Source organism: Alligator sinensis, unplaced genomic scaffold (assembly GCF_000455745.1).
Source record: "Alligator sinensis unplaced genomic scaffold, ASM45574v1 scaffold161_1, whole genome shotgun sequence".
Lineage (NCBI taxonomy): Eukaryota > Metazoa > Chordata > Crocodylia > Alligatoridae > Alligator > Alligator sinensis.
In genome coordinates, this window is record NW_005841974.1 from 3,126,344 (window position 1) to 3,144,316 (window position 17,973).

At 44.8% G+C, this 17,973-nt stretch overlaps 1 protein-coding gene across 1 annotated transcript in view; it reads left to right on the plus strand.

Annotated features, from left to right (window-relative positions):
- LOC102373055 (antigen WC1.1-like) overlaps positions 1-17,973 on the plus strand; it is a 53,868-nt gene that overhangs the window by 15,828 nt on the left and 20,067 nt on the right. Inside the window, exons 4-9 of the mRNA XM_006020989.3 lie at positions 4,166-4,480; positions 4,852-5,163; positions 5,837-6,148; positions 7,751-8,068; positions 12,725-13,039; positions 13,641-13,955. Of these exons, the coding sequence (XP_006021051.3) occupies positions 4,166-4,480; positions 4,852-5,163; positions 5,837-6,148; positions 7,751-8,068; positions 12,725-13,039; positions 13,641-13,955 (1,887 nt within the window). The remainder of the gene's footprint in view (positions 1-4,165; positions 4,481-4,851; positions 5,164-5,836; positions 6,149-7,750; positions 8,069-12,724; positions 13,040-13,640; positions 13,956-17,973) is intronic.

Consider the following 17,973-nt stretch of genomic DNA (forward strand, 5'->3'; position numbering starts at 1 on the left):
AATGCCCGCATAGCTAATGGCTGCCTTCTTCCTGGCCCGGGCCCTTAAATAACCTTTCTGACCTCAGCAGCCTGGTCCAATCAAAGCTGCCAATACTGGCTACAAACCGACCAATCTACAAAGCCTCCCTGGCTACCTGGGCCCACGCGCAGGGCCGGGTTTACCCCCCCCCCACACCCAGGTGACCAGAGCATCGCCTCCCAGGCGCCAGGCTTTTGTCATGTAGACAAGATGGGAGATCCCTGCCCTGAGGGATTCAACAGCAGCCTCCCAGGCTGGTGGAGACAGATCTCTGGAGAGGGGCACTGACAGGGGCATTTCTGCCACAGTGCACAGGCAACTAAGCTTGCTATTGGAGGCCTGAAGCTTCCTGGTGAGCTGTGGAATAACCTGCCCTTTGGCTGGTGTCAGAGAATGCTTCCTTTTGTAGCCTGGTATACTGGTTTCAAGGTTGCCATTTCTTGGGCTTGTACTAGTAGTTGATGGCCCGTCCCCTGGTGATCTCAGTTTAAATTTATAATTACCCTTTATTTGTGGCTACTGAGCAGGTTGTCTTTCTGCTTTGTAGTAGTTTTATCTAGCTCACATTTCTTCAACTTGTTTGGGAAGGTCATGAAAAACCATACTGAAATCCAGATACCTTATACCCACTGCATTCTCTCGTCCACTCAGCTAGTTATTTTGTCAAAGTAGAAGATGAAGTTTGTTTAGTATGATTTGTCCGTAGGAAGTCCATCTTGGCTGCTGGTGATTAGCTTTCAAATGGACTTTTTTATGACAGGAAATTGTTGGGTTTTGAGGGGAGGCTAACCAGTCTATAATTCCCTAAGTTCTCCTTTTTGCTTTTTTTTAAAGAGGGGCACTATGTTGGTCCTTTTCCAGTCCTCTTGTGCCTTGCCTCCAGTCTCCTATGACTTTGTAAATACTGTTGCTAAGGGTGCCAAGATCTCCTCTGCCAGTTTCTTCAGTCCTCTCAGATGAAGTTCATCAGGCCATACTGACTTGAATTCTTTCAGACCCATCCAAAGCTTTTTGACTGTCTCTTTTGTTATCTCATCCCTCAGCTTGTCTTCTCTTTACCCAAGGAATTATTAGCTGTTGAGTTGCAGCTTACATTATTTGTGAAGACTAAGGCCCCAGGACCACACCAGAGTCTCAAACAAGCCCTGGTATCTTGAATCAGCTGTGGTACAGTGCAACCACAGTTTATAGGAATTGCAAACATGCGGGGATATGGTCTTGAACTGGCTCTAGTGAATCCATAGACTGGGACCAACAGTTAGCTGATTGTTAGTACCAGGCCATGCACATCACTGAAGTTTTGAACTGCTCAGGTACAGTTATCCAGCCTAGGGACTGCATTGGAGCTGGTTGAAGACCCTGGCCTCCCATGTTTACAACTACTAAATACCAGGTTCGCAGGAGCTAGTTCAAGGTGCTGGTGTGTTGCCAGGGCTGGGACTAACAATCAGCAAGATGGAGACTGTATTAGAGACCCTTGTAAACAATATTATGTGATTTATCAGAACATGTTCTAACTTTTATTATGATATGGTAACACTTATTATGATTTAAATAAAGTAGGGTTATCATATTTCCAGTTCCAGAGGAGAGGATACCTGTCGGGTGGACACTTTTTTTCCCCGCCCACAGCCCCCTGGCTCTGCCAGTGCCCCTCACTCCCGACCTGCAGCCCCTGGCCCTGCTGGTACCCTTCACCCTCTCAGGCTATCCAGACACATGGTAACCATAAATAAAGCACATTCTAAGTGTTCATTTGTGACAAGGCCCCAAGTATCACTGTAGAAGCCCTGAAACTCCAGTTGCACAAAAAACATTGCTAACAGGGTGCTAGTTGTCAGAGGGAAGTCCTGCTAGGTTTCGGGTTAATTCCTGAATGGCTGTGGCACTTGCCCAGGGAGCAGAAGAGGTAGCTTTTAGATCCTTTTCATTCTTGGGATGTGGAAGGGGAAGGTTGAACCTGAAGCTTCAACTTCCTAGCAAAGTGCTCTATCCACAAAGTTACAGGCACGACATTGAATCATGGACCCTCTAGCTCTCCTTTTGAAGTTGTCCCAATGTAAATTGTATTTAATATTCATTGGTTAAAATGGGTAAACAGCACTGAGATTGTCTCTGCAACACTGGGAGCAGGGGCCCATGCTACAACCTGTAGTCTCAGTCCTTCCATGGCATAGCTCCCTCTCACTGACCCGCTGGCTTTGGGTCCTGCTGGCTGCCTATAACTTTTTCTCTTGATTGTTCAGTCAGTTAACTTCCAGAGGAGGACTAGAAAATACTCTGAGCCAGGCCAAGGCTGTCCTACTGGTGGCCATATGCCAGCAGTGCAATCTATATGATGGGAGTGGATCCAGGGAGAGGGCTGCCCCAACCAAATGTGGCCTGTACAGTGTGTGGCCCAGGGGCTGCATGTTAGTATTGCCTGCAGCCTCTGGCCATACTGAAGATAGACAGCCCTCCTTTAAACAATGCTTACCATTTGGTCTTGTGGTTAGAGCACTTTTGTGAAGAGGAAGGAGAGTCAGGTTCAAACTTCCTACGAGGAGCTTATACCCTGGGTTAAGAGGTGGCAATGCTGTCGTGCTTCTCCCGCCTCCACCTTAAATCCAGAAAATGTGTGTGCAGGGTGATCCTATTCCACCTGGTGCAAAAGTGCTAAATTGCAGTTACTTGGCTATTTATGTGATCCTTAGGCAAACATGAAAGTCAAATAAGGGTTTGCCCTTTCTGTGTCACAGAGGAATTACCACAGGTAGGAAAAAAGGCTTTGCCTGTTTAAAAGTTTCTTTACTGTTGAGAGGCAAGGATTTCTTAGGGTGTATCTACATGAGACACTTTACTGTACAGTATACTAATCTACCCTGCAGTAAAGCATGATCAAGTAACTGTGCTAATAAAATACTGCCCAGTAAATTAGTCTACTGCACAGTTAGCTAGTACCTGTAAATACAGGTACTAAATTAACTGTCCAGTAGATACTGTGCAATAGCTTGTGTAGACTCTGACCAGGAGCAAATTTATTCCTGGCCAGCCACACCAGCAAGGAACCCAGCCCTGGCACTGTTCAGGGTCATTCTCTGCCCTTCTTGCCCCCATTCTGGCACTGTGGGGCTCATGGTTCCCTACAGGAGTGGGGAGCTGAGCAGTGCTGGGATTGGAGATCTACCAGTGGAGCAGCTACCAGTGAGCCCTCAGCTGGGTGGGGAATCCTTGCTCAGCCCGGGGTGATTGGGAGCTTCCCACTGGTGGGGCAGCTAACAGCAAGCCCCTGTCTGGGTGGGAAATCCCCAATCAGCCAGGGATTGACAGGGTCTCCATCCACTGGTGGGATGGCTCCTGGCCACCCTGGGCTGAGCAGGGATTCCCCACCTAGCTAGGAGCTCACTGCTAGCTGTTCCACTGGTGGATTGGGCAGGAAGCTGGGACCTACCCCTCCCCTGCAGCTCTTTCCCAGTCCTATGCCCCAATTGCCTGATTTTGAGGCAGGGGGCTGGGAAAGAGCTGTGGGGGAGGGGCAAGTCCCAGCCAGATCCAGGCTTTCCAGAAGCAGGACAGTTCCAGCCAGCTCTGGGCTATGTGGGGAAGCCCTGCTGGGCACAGGACTTGTCCCCATGTACATGGGGCTGGAGACCTCTACAGCAGCAGCTGTCTCCCAACCCTATGCACATCAGGACCCCTTCTGATTTCTACGGGGCCAAGAGACAGCTGCTACTGCAGCCAGCAGACCACTCCTGGCCCTGTCTGCATGGGGACCAGCCCTGTGCTCCTTGCCAACCTCCAGGCTAGTACCCAGAGGGAACCTGGAGCTCCCTCTGGCTGATGCAGGGGACAGAGCAGGGCAGGAGCAAATCTGCTTCCAAGAAGGAGCATGTGTAGGTCTGCACCTGGGTAGGCTAACTTGTACAGTATTTTTACTGTGCAGTAAGCCAGCTTTGAATTAATAGAACATGCAGATGAACCCTTAGGGTGATTTCTTTTATTGGGAGAACTATGCAGTTGGAATAAAGTTAGACAATATGTTGAATGTATGACATTCTGTTGAGAGAAAAAGAGAATGCCTTCTTTTTCTTCAGGGGAGAGTGTATGAAATATCATAAGATGCCAGTATAGCTTCTTTTCATTGGTACATTTATTTCCTCTCTAGGATTTACTGGGCTTCGGCTGGTTGGAGGAGCCACTACCTGTTCAGGACGTGTTGAAGTAGAACATGGAAAAAGCTGGGAGACAGTCTGTGATTCACATTTTGATCACAAAGCTGCTACTGTCATCTGCAATGAATTAGAGTGTGGATGGGCTCTAGCCCCCCTAGGAGGAGCTCACTTTGGAGAAGGACATGATCTGATCTGGAAGGAAGAATTCCAGTGCATGGGGAATGAGTCTCACCTCACACACTGCCACAGGGTGTTCCTTCCTAATATGACATGCTCCCACTCTGATGACGTCAGTGTTATATGCTCAGGTAAGAAGGAAAGACAATGGATTTAAAATATAAATAATATATTCCCAACATATGGGATATTTAGCATCTTTCCTTTCCTTTCTGTCTTTTTCTACTGTATCCTTCCCAGAGATCTTTGTACCTTTTTTAGGGTCCCAGCTGCTAGAAAGAATGACTGTACAATCTTCTTACTTATTCTTGGAACTAACAGGGAAAGAAAGACAGGCAATCAGTGCCTGATAATAGTCTGTAGGCCCTGATTTAAGAAATTCACTGTTATCTTGGGAAATAATTATTACTGATCCCAGATCACTGGGCCTCCTTCTATGCATTTCTGGGGATAATTATTTTAGCAAAACATTGCTGCTAAGCTCCCTTCTCCTTCTCCTCAGGATATGGAGGATACAGGCTGGCAAATGGCACAAGGTGTTCAGGGAGAGTGGAGCTTCGTCATGGGGGCACCTGGGGAGCCCTCTGTGACTCCCAGTGGGATTTCCAGGCTGCCAATACCCTCTGCCAGAAGCTGGACTGTGGAGTTGCCTTATCAATCCCAGGAAGGGAGCTCTTTGGGAAGGGAGATGGGCCTGTCTGGAATGGCACCTTTGGCTGTGAAAGGGATGAATCCCGCAGGAGGGACTGTCTTGTGACTGCGCTGGGTGCTGCAGAGTGTCCCCGTGGGAGTGCAGCCAGTGTGGTGTGTTCAGGTAAGCAGCAGCAGGAAGGAAGAAAATCTGCGCTTTACAGAGGCACAGGTAGGGTTGCCAACCCTCCAGGATTGCTCTGGAGTCTCCAGGAATGAGATGTAAATCTCCAGAAGACTGCCGAGAGTCACCCAGGAGATAAATGATTCATTAAAATAAATATTAAATGTTGAATCCAAATGATATAGTAGTCCAGTGGGTTTTTAAAATGTAATTGTAATGTGCATTTGCCTTCCTGTGTAAAGTCTATGCACGGTAACCCATAACTGATATATGCAAGAGTGTGGGCACGTTCACATTGTCGTGGGTATGTTGGTGTTCTGGAAACCTCCCAGAATAGATTTGAACAGAGCTGGCAACCCTAGAGACAGGGCCAGGCTGTCAGAGTGATCTGACACAAAGTGTTTCCTGCGTTGAAGCTCTTGCACCAGCCAGATCTCTTGCAACCTACAGTTCTATAGGTAATGTACCATGAGAACTAAAGTCCTTTGTCTTCCTTTCTCACTGAGTAACGTGGTGAAGAATCAGTGTGTTTATGTGCTGGTATGCCCAAGTAGAATAACTTCTACTCCTGAATATGAAAGAGAAATCCTTCCAGTTTCCCTCTCGCTTCCTATGCCATGATTGCTCATTTTTACCCGCATGCACTTTGACACTCATTTTCCCTTGTGTTCAGGATGCCCAGGTGGAAGGTTAGTGAATGGCACCGAGTGCTCTGGGAGAGTAGAGATTCGATATGGAGACACATGGGGAACCCTCTGTGGTTCCCAATGGGATCTGCAAGCTGCCCATGTCCTGTGCCGTCAGCTGAGGTGTGGTGATGCCAAGTCAATACTGAGAGGTGCCCATTTTGGGGAAGGGGATGGAACTTTATGGAGAGATGTATTTCACTGCGAAGGGACTGAGTCCTGCCTATGGGACTGTGCTCACGCTGCACTGGGCAATCCCTCCTGCTCTCCAAGAGAAACAGCCAGTGTTATCTGCTCAGGTGAGTTGTATGATGCAAACAGACAGGCTAAGTGGGCTGCGTTATAGCCTGGAAATCCTGCAGGGAATACTTTGTGGGGCTTGATGTGAGCGCACTTTGCTGTAAATAGTTTTGTAAGTATAACATCTAGATATCTTTTTTATTCCAAGAGAAGATGTCTGTCTGGGTCTAGCAGCAGGCCCTAGAAAGTGCTCTCTGATTGGCTCCCGATAATGTTGTTTCTTTTTATTGGGTAAGTTAGTCCCTTGGTTGACTGCTGTAGTTTTGTAACAATTCTGCTGCTCATGCGCTGCTCTGTGCTTGTGGAGAAGGAAAGAGGCTCTGAGGGTGCTGGAGAGAGAAAGCAGGAGTCCACGGGAGGACAGAGGGTTGTGAACTGTGAACAGATCAGTGTGGCAAGAAGCTGTGGTGGTGGTGCCAGGGTCAGAGGCTGTGGCAGCAGCACAACTGGTGGTGGCAGCAGTGCAAACATCAGGCCAAGTGACTGCAGGGCAAGAAGGGCTGTGTCAGCACAGCTCTTGCTCACCCTGTTGCCAGCAACAGCTATATCCAACAGGGCGCTGTAGTCCTAGATTCTGCAGTAGGCTCTGCCCCGCAGCTAGTCCTGCTCCTAAATTCCCTAGTCCACTCAGAGCCCCAAGGGTTTTAGGGAGTTACTGTATCTAGCCCGTGGACCATGTTTGATGGTCCTGGTTTACAATGTGGGGAATTATTTGACTTGTGTGTGCAAGTAAAGGAGGTTAGGATTTGGCTCACTTCATATAAGATTCCAGGTTCCTGTGTTATCCTTTCCCCCTTGATCTCTTAAAGTGCTTTATAATACTTGTTGCACCATGTGTATACTGAATTTAATTAATCTTTTGATTCCACTGGTTGCCTGCCTTTTCCCACACTAATGCATACTTTTCTTCTATTTGTGTTGTTTTCCTTTGTCTTCATCTGAAACAGAGATTGACCATACTAGAGATGGGAGTTTCAGTGGGGTATATGACTGGTTTTGGTGGCATTAAGAAACCTTGCAGTTGTCTGGTTAGTGTCTCTTGTTCATGTATTCAGGTTCAAACTGCTTGTTGGATATGTGGTAAGGAAAGACTTTCTCTCTGCTTAGATTGGCCAGGGTCATTACTTGTTTGTTTGTGTGCTTGCCTTAATTCTACATATAAGTGTGGTTTCCTTCAGGGGATCCTCTAGGAATATTTTACCTAATTTATTCCTTTTTATAGCAGGAGATCCTGATCTTGACATTTCTGATGGTCTCTCCTGCTTTCTTCCTGTGATACATTGTGTTTTGAGGTTTTTAAATTTTTGTCATAAAGGTTTAGGTTTGTTACAGTGTGTTGAGATTTTTTTGTGGTTTATAACATGTGGGCGGGGGTGTGTGTGTTGTCAGAATGGATGTTCTTGTCAACTGTGTTGGATTTAACATGTATTATATGGTTACCTACAATTGTGGTGGATTCAGATCAATGACCAGGTGTTTTTTCCGTGTTTTATATTCCTATACATAGAAACCTGTCTTTCAGTTCACACCTGTACATTATTTCTAATGGGATAAGAATAATGTGTTTTATTGTGTGCATTTCCCATTTCTCCTGAGCTTAGGTCACTCTCAGTCACTGAGACTGTTGAATGGAGAAAGCCGGTGTGATGGGCGAGTTGAGATTGCCTTTGGCGACATGTGGGGCAGAGTCCTGGATGATCAGTGGGACATGAAGGATGCCAGTGTGGTGTGCAGGCAGCTCCAGTGTGGAGTTGCTGAAAAAGTCTATATCCCCCTGAAATATGAACGAGGGACAGGCCCCGTAGGGCTGAGAAATGTCCAGTGTGCAGGAAATGAGTCTCATCTGATGCTCTGCAGTCCCTTTCTGTCTGAGACAAGGCAAGCAGGAATCACTGAGGATGTTGGCGTTGTTTGCTCAGGTGACTTACCCTGAAAATCCTACAAACATGCTCTCACTGGTAAGAATGTAGCCATCCCAAGGGCTTGCTGTGAGCTCACCAGATTGCAAACAGAATGTGGAGCCCAGGGCCATATGCTTTGGCCTATATGGAAATAAATGCATGTATTTTATTATAAAATCAATAGCATAGGACTTATGAACCTAAGCAAGATCTCCTTCTTATACTTAGATTTGGTGAAAAAATATTTTATTGAAACTTTTTTTCATGTGAAAAATCTTTACAAGGGATGTTAATATTCATAAGCAGCCTGTTTTCCTCGTAAATGTTCAGGTTTTCTTAAAAGACTACAGCATAATACAGATGAAAGTTACTTATTTGTGTCATTTTTCCCCCTAGGAAAAAGAACCAGTTATCTAAGCAGTTTTAATAAGTGTGATATCTTCTTATTAGGAAAATCTTAAATAATGTGCTTTCCAGAATCCGAAAGGGCAAGGAAGCACAAGAGTGTCATTGATACTGGCTCAGTTACTCAGGAATTAAATAAAACTAGATTTGATGATGTGACATTACTATGTCCAGTCTTATAATGTAATTTGCTTCACTGAAAAGAAAATAACTAAGAATTCTCTGATGGGACCCTTTTTTGCTGTTGATTGTGTGTTACTTGTGTAATAGATACATCTGTCATTATATCCTGGCAAATTTATTAATTTAAAAGCACACAGTAAAATAAGCATTGAATTATAGCACTGGGATCTTTGCATTAAAAGATTTTTTTGGTGTCTACCTACTGGTACATAGAATCATGTCATAATTTTTAAGAAAAGTAGGGCTAGAAGGGACCTAAAAAAGTTATATAGTCCAATTCCTCTGTCTGAGGCAGCATCATCCCTATCCAAACCATCCCATACAAATCCTTGTCCAACCTAGTACTAAAATTACACTGTCAACGCTGTCACATAATTTACAAGGCATAGATAGCACTCTAACCTGTTACAGCCAAAATAGGGGGACAATGATTGGCAGTGTCATGTTGCTACAAGGTTAAAATAGGTTCTAGAGATCCAAGGAAGAGGTCCACACCCTCTGCTTCAGACCCAATCACAACCTACTTTGCCACAGATTCAAGCCATTGGTCTGCATCCTGCTTTCTGCAGCAACAGAAAAAAAAAGTATTCTCACTTTTCTTTCTGGCAGGCCTTCAGTTAGTTGAAGACTGCTATCATGTCTCCTTTTAAGTGCCTTTTCCATAGGCTGAACATGTCTATTTCTTTAACGTTTCCTTGTATGGCTTGTCTTTCAAGCCATTTACCATTTTTGTTGCTAACCTCTGAACCTTCTTCAGCTTCTCCATATGTGGAGCCCCAAATTACACACTGGCCATGCCCCTACACACTGGTCTGCGCATTTAGTATGGCGACATAGCATCGGTGTCACAGTTTGTGCCCACCAATGCTACATCACCATAGCAATGAGCTATGTCACCATAGCTCATTACTTCAGCAACATAGCATTTTGTGTAGACACACCCACAATACTCTAGGTGAGGTCTAACCAGTACCAAGTAAAGAAGCACTGTTGCCTCTTGTGCAGATGCATCACACTGCACACTCAATATTCCCAGATTCTTCTCCATAGTACTGCCATACAGCCATGTGTCACCTTTTTTTTAACTTTGTTTTTGTTTATTCTTCTTGTGGTGTAGCACCTTGCATTTTCAGCACTGAACTTCATAATGTGTACTTAAGCCCAGTTTTCTAATTTGTCAAAATCCCTCTGAGCTGCACTCCCATCCTCCAGTGGGTTCACAATCCTCCCCTGCTTTGTGTTATCTGCAAATTTGCTTGAGAAACTCTATGCCACATCCAAATCATTAATAAATATACTAAATGACACTGACCCTAGAGAGTTACTTGTGGGAATCCATTCAGTTTTTCCTGCTATTCCTAGATGGACCCATATATAATTACCCTTTGCTTATGAATATTGAGCCAAATTGTTTTATAGTAGTTTCTCAACATTTGGCCAACATTTCTCTGATTTGTTTATGAGATGGTTGGTCACGTGGGACTTTGTCAAAAGCCTTGCTGAAGTCAGGATACACTGCATCCACTCCATTCCTGTCATCCGCCCAATTAGCTGTCTTCTTAAAGAAAGACATCATATTTGTTTGGCACTACTTGTTCATAGTAAATCCATGCTGACTGCTTGTGATCAGCTTTTTCTTCTCCAGATGCTTGCAAATGGATTTCAGTAATTTCCCAGGTATGGAGGTATGGCTATAATTCTATGAGTCTTCCTTTTTGCCTTTTTTAAAGAGGGGCATTATGTTGGCCCTTTTCCAGTCCACTGGTGCCTTGCCTGTCTCTTATGACTTTGCTAATATTATTGCTAAAAGCTCTGAGATCTCTTCTGCCAGTTCCTTTGGTATTCTTAGATGAAATTCAGGAGGCCCTGCTGACTTGAATTCATTTAGACCCACCAAAGCACTCTGACTGTTTCTTTTGTGATCTAATCCTTCAGCTTGTCCCCTTCCTTATGCAAATCATTCTTATTAGGTGGCTTGTTGCAGCCTAAATTTTGTGTGAAGACTGAAACAAAGTAGCTGTTGAGCAGCTCTGGCTTCTTTGCATTTTTTGTTAAGAGTTCCCCCTGACTAGTTACTAGCGAACCCTCAGCTTCCTTGGTCTTTCTTATAGAACCTCTTGTTGGGTTTATCTTCCCCCGCCAGGCACAGTTCAGTTTTTACCTTTCCCTTCCTTATTTTGTCCCTGCAAGTTCTTGCTGTTTCCTGGTATGCTTCCTTGGTGACATGTCTGTCTTTCCCTTGCCTGTATGTTTCCCTTTTGCATTTAAGGCATCATAAAAGCTCTTTGTGCAGCCACATGGGCCTCTTACCATTCTTTTTGTGCTTCCATTGTTTTGGAACAGCTTTTTGTTGGGCTTCCAATATTGTGCCCTTCAGCACCATACCTAGACTCCTGGTGGCCCTGGGCGAACTTTTAGTATTGGGCCCTACTTCGCTAGAGATAATGATAATAATAATAAAAATTACCATTCTTCCCCCCGTTTCTGTTCAGGCCCCGGGCAGCCGTCCAGTTCGCCCATGCCTATGTCCGGTCCTGGTGCCCTTTAGAAGCTTCCAGCCCTCTTGCACTGTAATGTTTTTCCTGCCCCCCACCTCCTTCCAGCTGACCTCCTTTCTCCATGAAGATTTAAACTGCTATGTAACTAGAGTGCATTTGGGCCTATTCAAGTTCCTGTGTCAGAGGAAGTTTTGCCCTTGGCTTCAATGGGAGTAGCACTCAATCCCTATGGTTAGTCCACATTATAAGGGTTCTGTCTAAATCACTGTACAAAGCTCCTTGTGGAGAGTCAGCTTACACTAGCAAATAGTTGTTTTCCAATTTTGTTAAAGCACATCCATGAATGATATCATCTATACCATGCAATAGTTTTGACAACATAGCTATTTTGGCTATATTGTGGCTTTTTCATACTCATCACCCATAGCTCTGCTGACAAAAGTCAGATATAACCTTTTTCACTTTATGCCTATAACAAACTGATATTATAATTGCCTTCCTTAATCTTCTGTACCACAAGTACCTCCCAAATTCTTCAACAATTTAATATAAATTAAAGCTTTAGGGAGATTTGCTAACTGATAATAATAATTAATTCCTTGACTACCCTTGGTGCTTTATAACCTTTTTGAAAATATTCTAGTTTTTTCTTCTATCCAGGATTTTTTTTTTAAGGACAAATGATTACTAGGCATGTGCGAAGCAGCTAGTATTCGCTTCGGATTTGGATTCGGCCGATTCGGGGGACAGTGATTCGATTCGGTGATTCGAATCGCTGTCCTGATTCGATTCAGTTGAATATAGTTTGGAGATTCAGCAGCAGTTGACTCTCCAAATCACCCAGGCCAGGCCCATCCCCTGCCCCTCTCCCAGCCCAGCAATGGCCGCCCCGCCCACCCCAGCTCCTGGCACTTGGGGGGAAAAAAGGTCCTGACTCAGCAGGTGCTGCCGGGCGGGGGCCCCCGCTCCCCTGCACTGCCCCACCCTGTAGGGGGGGCTCTGCATGAGCCCCTGAACCCTCTCTCCACTCCCACAGCCTCCCAATAGGAGCCCTGCATGGGTCAGCTCTGGCCCTTTAAGAAAAAAAAAAACCTGAAGAAACCCCGGGACACACCACTCCTGCCGGAAGGGGGGGATCGGGGCAGCCATGGGGACGCTGGGGGAAAAGGCGGAAGTTGTGGGGCCTGAGGGAGCAGGGAGGGGATGGGGCTGGCAGGGTTCCCCCCATGGTCCCCTCCCACCTCCCCCAAACCCTCCTCCCCCTCCGTCTACTTACCAGCTCAGAGTCTGGCTGCAGCTCCCTGCTGCAGCCACTGGGGACTGTCCGAATCATCAAAGCTCTCTGAATCTTTCCTGAAGCTTTGGAGAGCTTTGAATCGATTTGGACCTTTAAACTGGTCCCCTGATTGGATTCATATTTGGCATTTTGGTCACGGAATTGGGCCGAATCTCCTCCGAATCAAATCACCACCTGAAGCTTTGCACAGCCCTAGTGATTACATCCATTTCAGAATATTAGCCATTATCGTGCCTTCGATTTGCAAGGAAGCTGCTCAGTTATTTTAATAGTTGGGATTTCTCTTTTCAGAAAGCAGGAGGATCAGACTGATAAATGGGCCAGGTCGCTGTGCTGGGAGAGTGGAGATTTACTACCAGGGCATCTGGGGAACAGTCTGTGATGATTTCTGGGACAAGTCAGATGCTGATGTAGTTTGCAAACAGCTGGGATGTGGACATGCAATCGAGGCAGCTCTCTCTGCTCATTATGGAGGAGGCTCAGGGCAGATCTGGCTGGATGATGTGAATTGCACTGGGAGTGAATCCAAGTTCTGGGAGTGCCCTTCCAGGGGATGGGGTGAGCACAACTGCAGACACAGGGAGGATGCAGGAGTGCTTTGCTCAGGTGAGTTCTGAGACTGCTTTCATGAGTCTGGTTACATGGAATTAAGGAAACTTGCTGATGCTGGTGGAAATAATTGAGAATAAGAGAGATTCTCCAGAGCTGTCTCTGCCCCTCTACTACCTATCTGTATACCAAGACCATCAAAATGCACACCTAGTGAAAAATATCATTTCCTATCAATTCTCACGTACAGGTACTGGCAATTTCATACTTTTCTCTAGTGTGAGAAGGAGCAGTCACTGCTATATCTCTTCACGTGCATAGATACTTTTCAGAGGTGACCCTTGTATTTATAATGAGCCTGCAGTGTCTAGAAGGATGGAAACAGATGTCACTTTTGAGTTACCATAAACTTTTTTCATAGTAATAAATTAGGCTGCTCTCTTGTGGTCCATGTCTGTTTATGGTGGAAGAGCATGTAGGGTACAGGACCAGACCCCTCAAACCCTGGGGCGCACCCTGGAAATTCCTGGGCAGGATCGGGCCCCTCAAGCCTTGGGAGCACCTGCTTTGTTATCCCCACTTACTCAGACATGTCCCTCCAGTACATGTTTCACCTTATAATCAGACCAAATATTCCATTTTGTCCATTTCTTTTTAGAGTTCACGGATCTGAGGCTAGTAAATGGTGATGGCTGTGCCGGGCGGCTGGAGGTTTTCTACAATGGTAGATGGGGGAGCATTTGCTCCAATCAGATGACTCGAGTCACTGCAGCAATTATATGCAGACAGCTGGGATGCGGAGATGGAGGGGACCTTGCAAGAGATTTTGCATATGGCAAAGGTTCTGGCCCCATGTGGCTGGACCACATTGGATGCCATGAAAATCACCAATCCCTTTGGCAGTGCCCATCAAAATCATGGGATCCTCAGTCATGTAATAACCGAGCAGAAGAGACCCATATTTCTTGTACTGGTGAGTCTGAATCTGAATATTTGGATAGCCAAAACATACAAATGCATGCTGAAATACACATGTACATTATGAGCCAACGTTTATGTCACGATAATACCCCTAAATAACATGCAGCTTTTAGGTGTGTAAGTAATTCTGTTTTGCTTTGTGTAATGGCTTGCATCACGTTGGCATGACAAAATGCCTTATGTATCTACAGTTCTGTCCTATGCAACTAAGTGTGTCCCTACTGTGTAGATCTGGAAGTAATTTACTGCTGCCCTAGGAACATCTACACTGCATGGTTGTGCTGAGATGCAGCATAAGCTCTTAAAATAAGTCTATCAAAACCTACAACTAGTAACTGTTCAGCACTATTGCATTTCATCTTTGCATCCCACCTGCCTAGTAATTCGAGCACATCCCCTGATGGGGAGACTGGGGGACCCATATTCAAGGCTTACTCCCTTTGAGAGTACATGAACCCTGGTCTCCCACTTCACAGAATAGTGGCCTAATTACTTGGCCTCACAGAACTGAGAACACTTTTCAGTTGAGGGTAGGCTGATGAAAGCCAAGAGAGAAAACATTTTAGGGATAGGAGAACAATCCAGAAGAAGCCTGATTCTGGATCTCAGGAAAGTAACTTGTTTGAGTAGAGGGAGCCTCTCTACTGTTTTTTGTGCACTTTGAGTAACTGCGTCATTAGAAAAACCGCCTAAACAGCACTCAGGGCAGAGAGCAGGCTTTTCTATATGGTGTTCAATCTGCTTGAGACTTACTACTCCCTGCCTGTGGGGTTGGACTAGATGCCCAGAATGCACTTTTTGGAAAGCCTTTGAGAGGCAGTCCTCATTATAGTGCTGTTTCTGGTTCTGTTCCTTCTTGGTCTTCCTTTTGTTTCTTCTTCTTCTGGTCCAGTGATGATTCCTTTCTTGGCTGTTCAGTGAGATAACTTTAAGAGGAGAGTGGAAGGTGCTCCTAGTCATATCTGTCCCATAGCTTAGGGTTTAGGGCTAGGGACGGATTATGACATGCTGGGGCCCTAAGCTATGTTAAGAGGCCTCATAGCATTACCAAAAAATGTATATTATTCTAACAGAAGGGACAATGAAAATAGAAATATTAAAGCTTTATATTTGCATATATTCATAGGCAAAGGTGTAACAAAAAACTAATAATCTAACTAAAACATATAACTTGCAATAAGCCTATTTACATTATGAAATACTTACTAAATGGAAGCAGCAATACAACCTGTACTATGTCTGTTTGCACATCACATAAAATTTAAATCATATTCTTTTGTGATTTTTGGAGAGCAAAGTCATTGATGATGTCCTCAGATGATAAGCTATGAAGTTTATCACTTTCCATGCACATAATGCTTAGTGCAGACAGCTTTTCTTACAGCATTGTTGTTCACAGTTTATATTTGGTGTTTTTCTCCTGAGCAGTTTGTTACCATTAGACTCAAAAAGAGTCTAATGCTTCTACATTAGGGAAATTTTGCTAATATTGCTTCTACATTAGGGAAAGCCAACTGAATCTTATCTTGGATGATGACTTGATACAGGTCCTGGTGGCATAAATGTCCTTTATCTGAATAATTATGCTTGATATAAGCATGGAAGTGCTTATTTGTCCAACAAGGTTAACATCAACATTGTCAGGATAGTCTTTCACCAGAAACTTTACACCTTCACACAGCTGTTTTTCCAAGGCATCTAAATCAACCAAAACAATTTTTTTTTTTGCAAAATTTTCATATATGACTGCTCTTTTCTTCAAGTTGGTTTCAAGTGCATCCATCGTAGGAATAAAGGATTTCACTCAAAATTTGTCTCTTGGAAAAAGTGCTTCATCAGCATTAGGTGCAACACCATCATTGACTTGTTTTTTTCTTTCTTTTCCTTTTATTCACACACTTGTAGTGTACATCAGACAGATTTTCTTTTGCTTCGAGTTCAATTTCATCACAACTTTCTCAGGTTCTTTTGAAGAAGTGAGAGAGTGATGTGTAAAGCTTTGCACATGTACTAAGGGCTATCTGTGTATCCTGTAGGGCCTTGCTGGTTTTGTGGAACTGATCTAACAAACAATTCCAAAGTTCTAACATGAACACAAACTCTAATTCCTCCATTTTCTCATAAAGAATGCCAGCTTCTCTCCTTGTATCACTTTTTTCACTGTCATCAGCATGAATATGAGTAAGAGGATCAATAATTGAATCATAACTCTCAGCTATGGCTGAAGGAGCTTTTGCATGTGCTTCCCATCTAGTGTCAGAGATATGTTTTGGTACTGTGGAATCAGGACCCAAAAATGATTGGAGCACAGCCCAGCGTTTTGTAGAGGCAAAAAAGAATGTGTATATTTGTTGCACAACAGCAAAAAAATGTACTGCATCTAGGCAGCCATCAACTGCAGCTCAGCCAACAAGACTGAGTGAATTTCCAGCACATGGAATATATGTAGCATACTTATTTTTCTCCAGAAGTTTTTGCTGCATGCCATTATACATTTCTTTCATGTTGGCTGCATTATCATATGACTGTCCTCTCTACTTACTGAAGTCAACTTTGCAGTCATTGCCTAGATAATCCAGCACTATGTTGGCCATACTTTCACCACTATGATTTTCTAATTGAAGGAAAGTTAGAAAGCGTTCAATTGGAAAACCATCATCGGGTGACACATATCTTACAATAACAGTTAGTTGATCAACATGTGAAAGATCTGGTGTATGTCATGACCCAAAGGGTATGATTGTGTGTGTGCTTCGGCACTGCAGAATTATTTCCTGCCACGAGGAGCTTTCTTTGCACGGTGCAATTCTCAGTTGCATAGAGAAAACCCCGGTGCAAAGGAGTTCCCGCCACCCGTATGTAAATTTGTGTCCCACTATTGGCTGTTTCTAAATTATTCCCACGTGGCAGCTAGCGATTGGCTTGCTAGCCGTATAAGAGGCTTGAGCGGTTTCCGCCCAAGTTGGAGATCTCCGGGGAGGACCTCATTTAGGAGGACTCCACATCCATCTCGTGGAGAACTCTAAGCGCTGTGGAGCTTAACAAACCCTGTGTGTGCCTTAGAGGAGGATACAGGGGCCTGATCAACCTCTAGCCTCTCCCCATCGCCGCCTGATCCCTCGACGTACCCTTCCCTGTGCGCTCAGTCCACGGAGCCTAGCAAACTTCGTGTGTGTGTGTATCCAGAGCTCTTTCCGGGTTTAAGAGGCTCGAGTTTTCTACGGGTCTTGTTCGTGCGAGTTTTCTTTTCGTTTGTAACTGAAACTTAAGCGAAATTTTTCCTGCCTGCACCGCGACCATCTATGGTGTAAGTAAAATAATCTTTAATCAACCGCTACGCGTCTGTGCCTAATTCTAGCCCGCCGTGCCGAATTCCCTGACCCACGTGCCAGGGCTGCTGGCCACAGCCCGCCGCGCGCCCCCGAAAGCCTCGGACCGCTCCCGGCCCGCACAGTGTATAGTCAACAGATAAGCTGAAGTATCCTGCTTTTCTCAAGTCATCCAAAATAGATCCTCTTACCTTTTTTGCCGTAAGCTGGATGAGTTCATCACATATTGTTTTAGACAAGTATGAAGGTTTCCCAGATCCACGCTTCCATAATGTTTTCAATGGTTTGCAAGAAATGGATCAAACTCAGCAATGAGTTCTATCAAGCCAAGGAAGTTCCTATTACATGGTGAGCCAAACTTTTGATTTCCTCCCTCTTCCTCTAAAAGATAATCCACTTTCTGCTAATGTGCACACAACTGCAATAACACGTTCAAGTACATGCCACCAGTACTGTTGCTCGCTTTTCATCTGTTCCTCCAGATGTGAATCCAGGGTTAACCCACGTTGCTTCATTAAATATGTAAGCAAAGCTGTTCTATGATCCTCAGAATTCTCATGATTTTGAATTCCAACAGGGTTTCGCCAGTCATTAAACCCATCAGTAGCCAGTGCTGTTGATGATGTTGAGAAGAGCTTGCAGACAAAACAGTAAACACAACCGGTTGTTGGAGACTAGCCA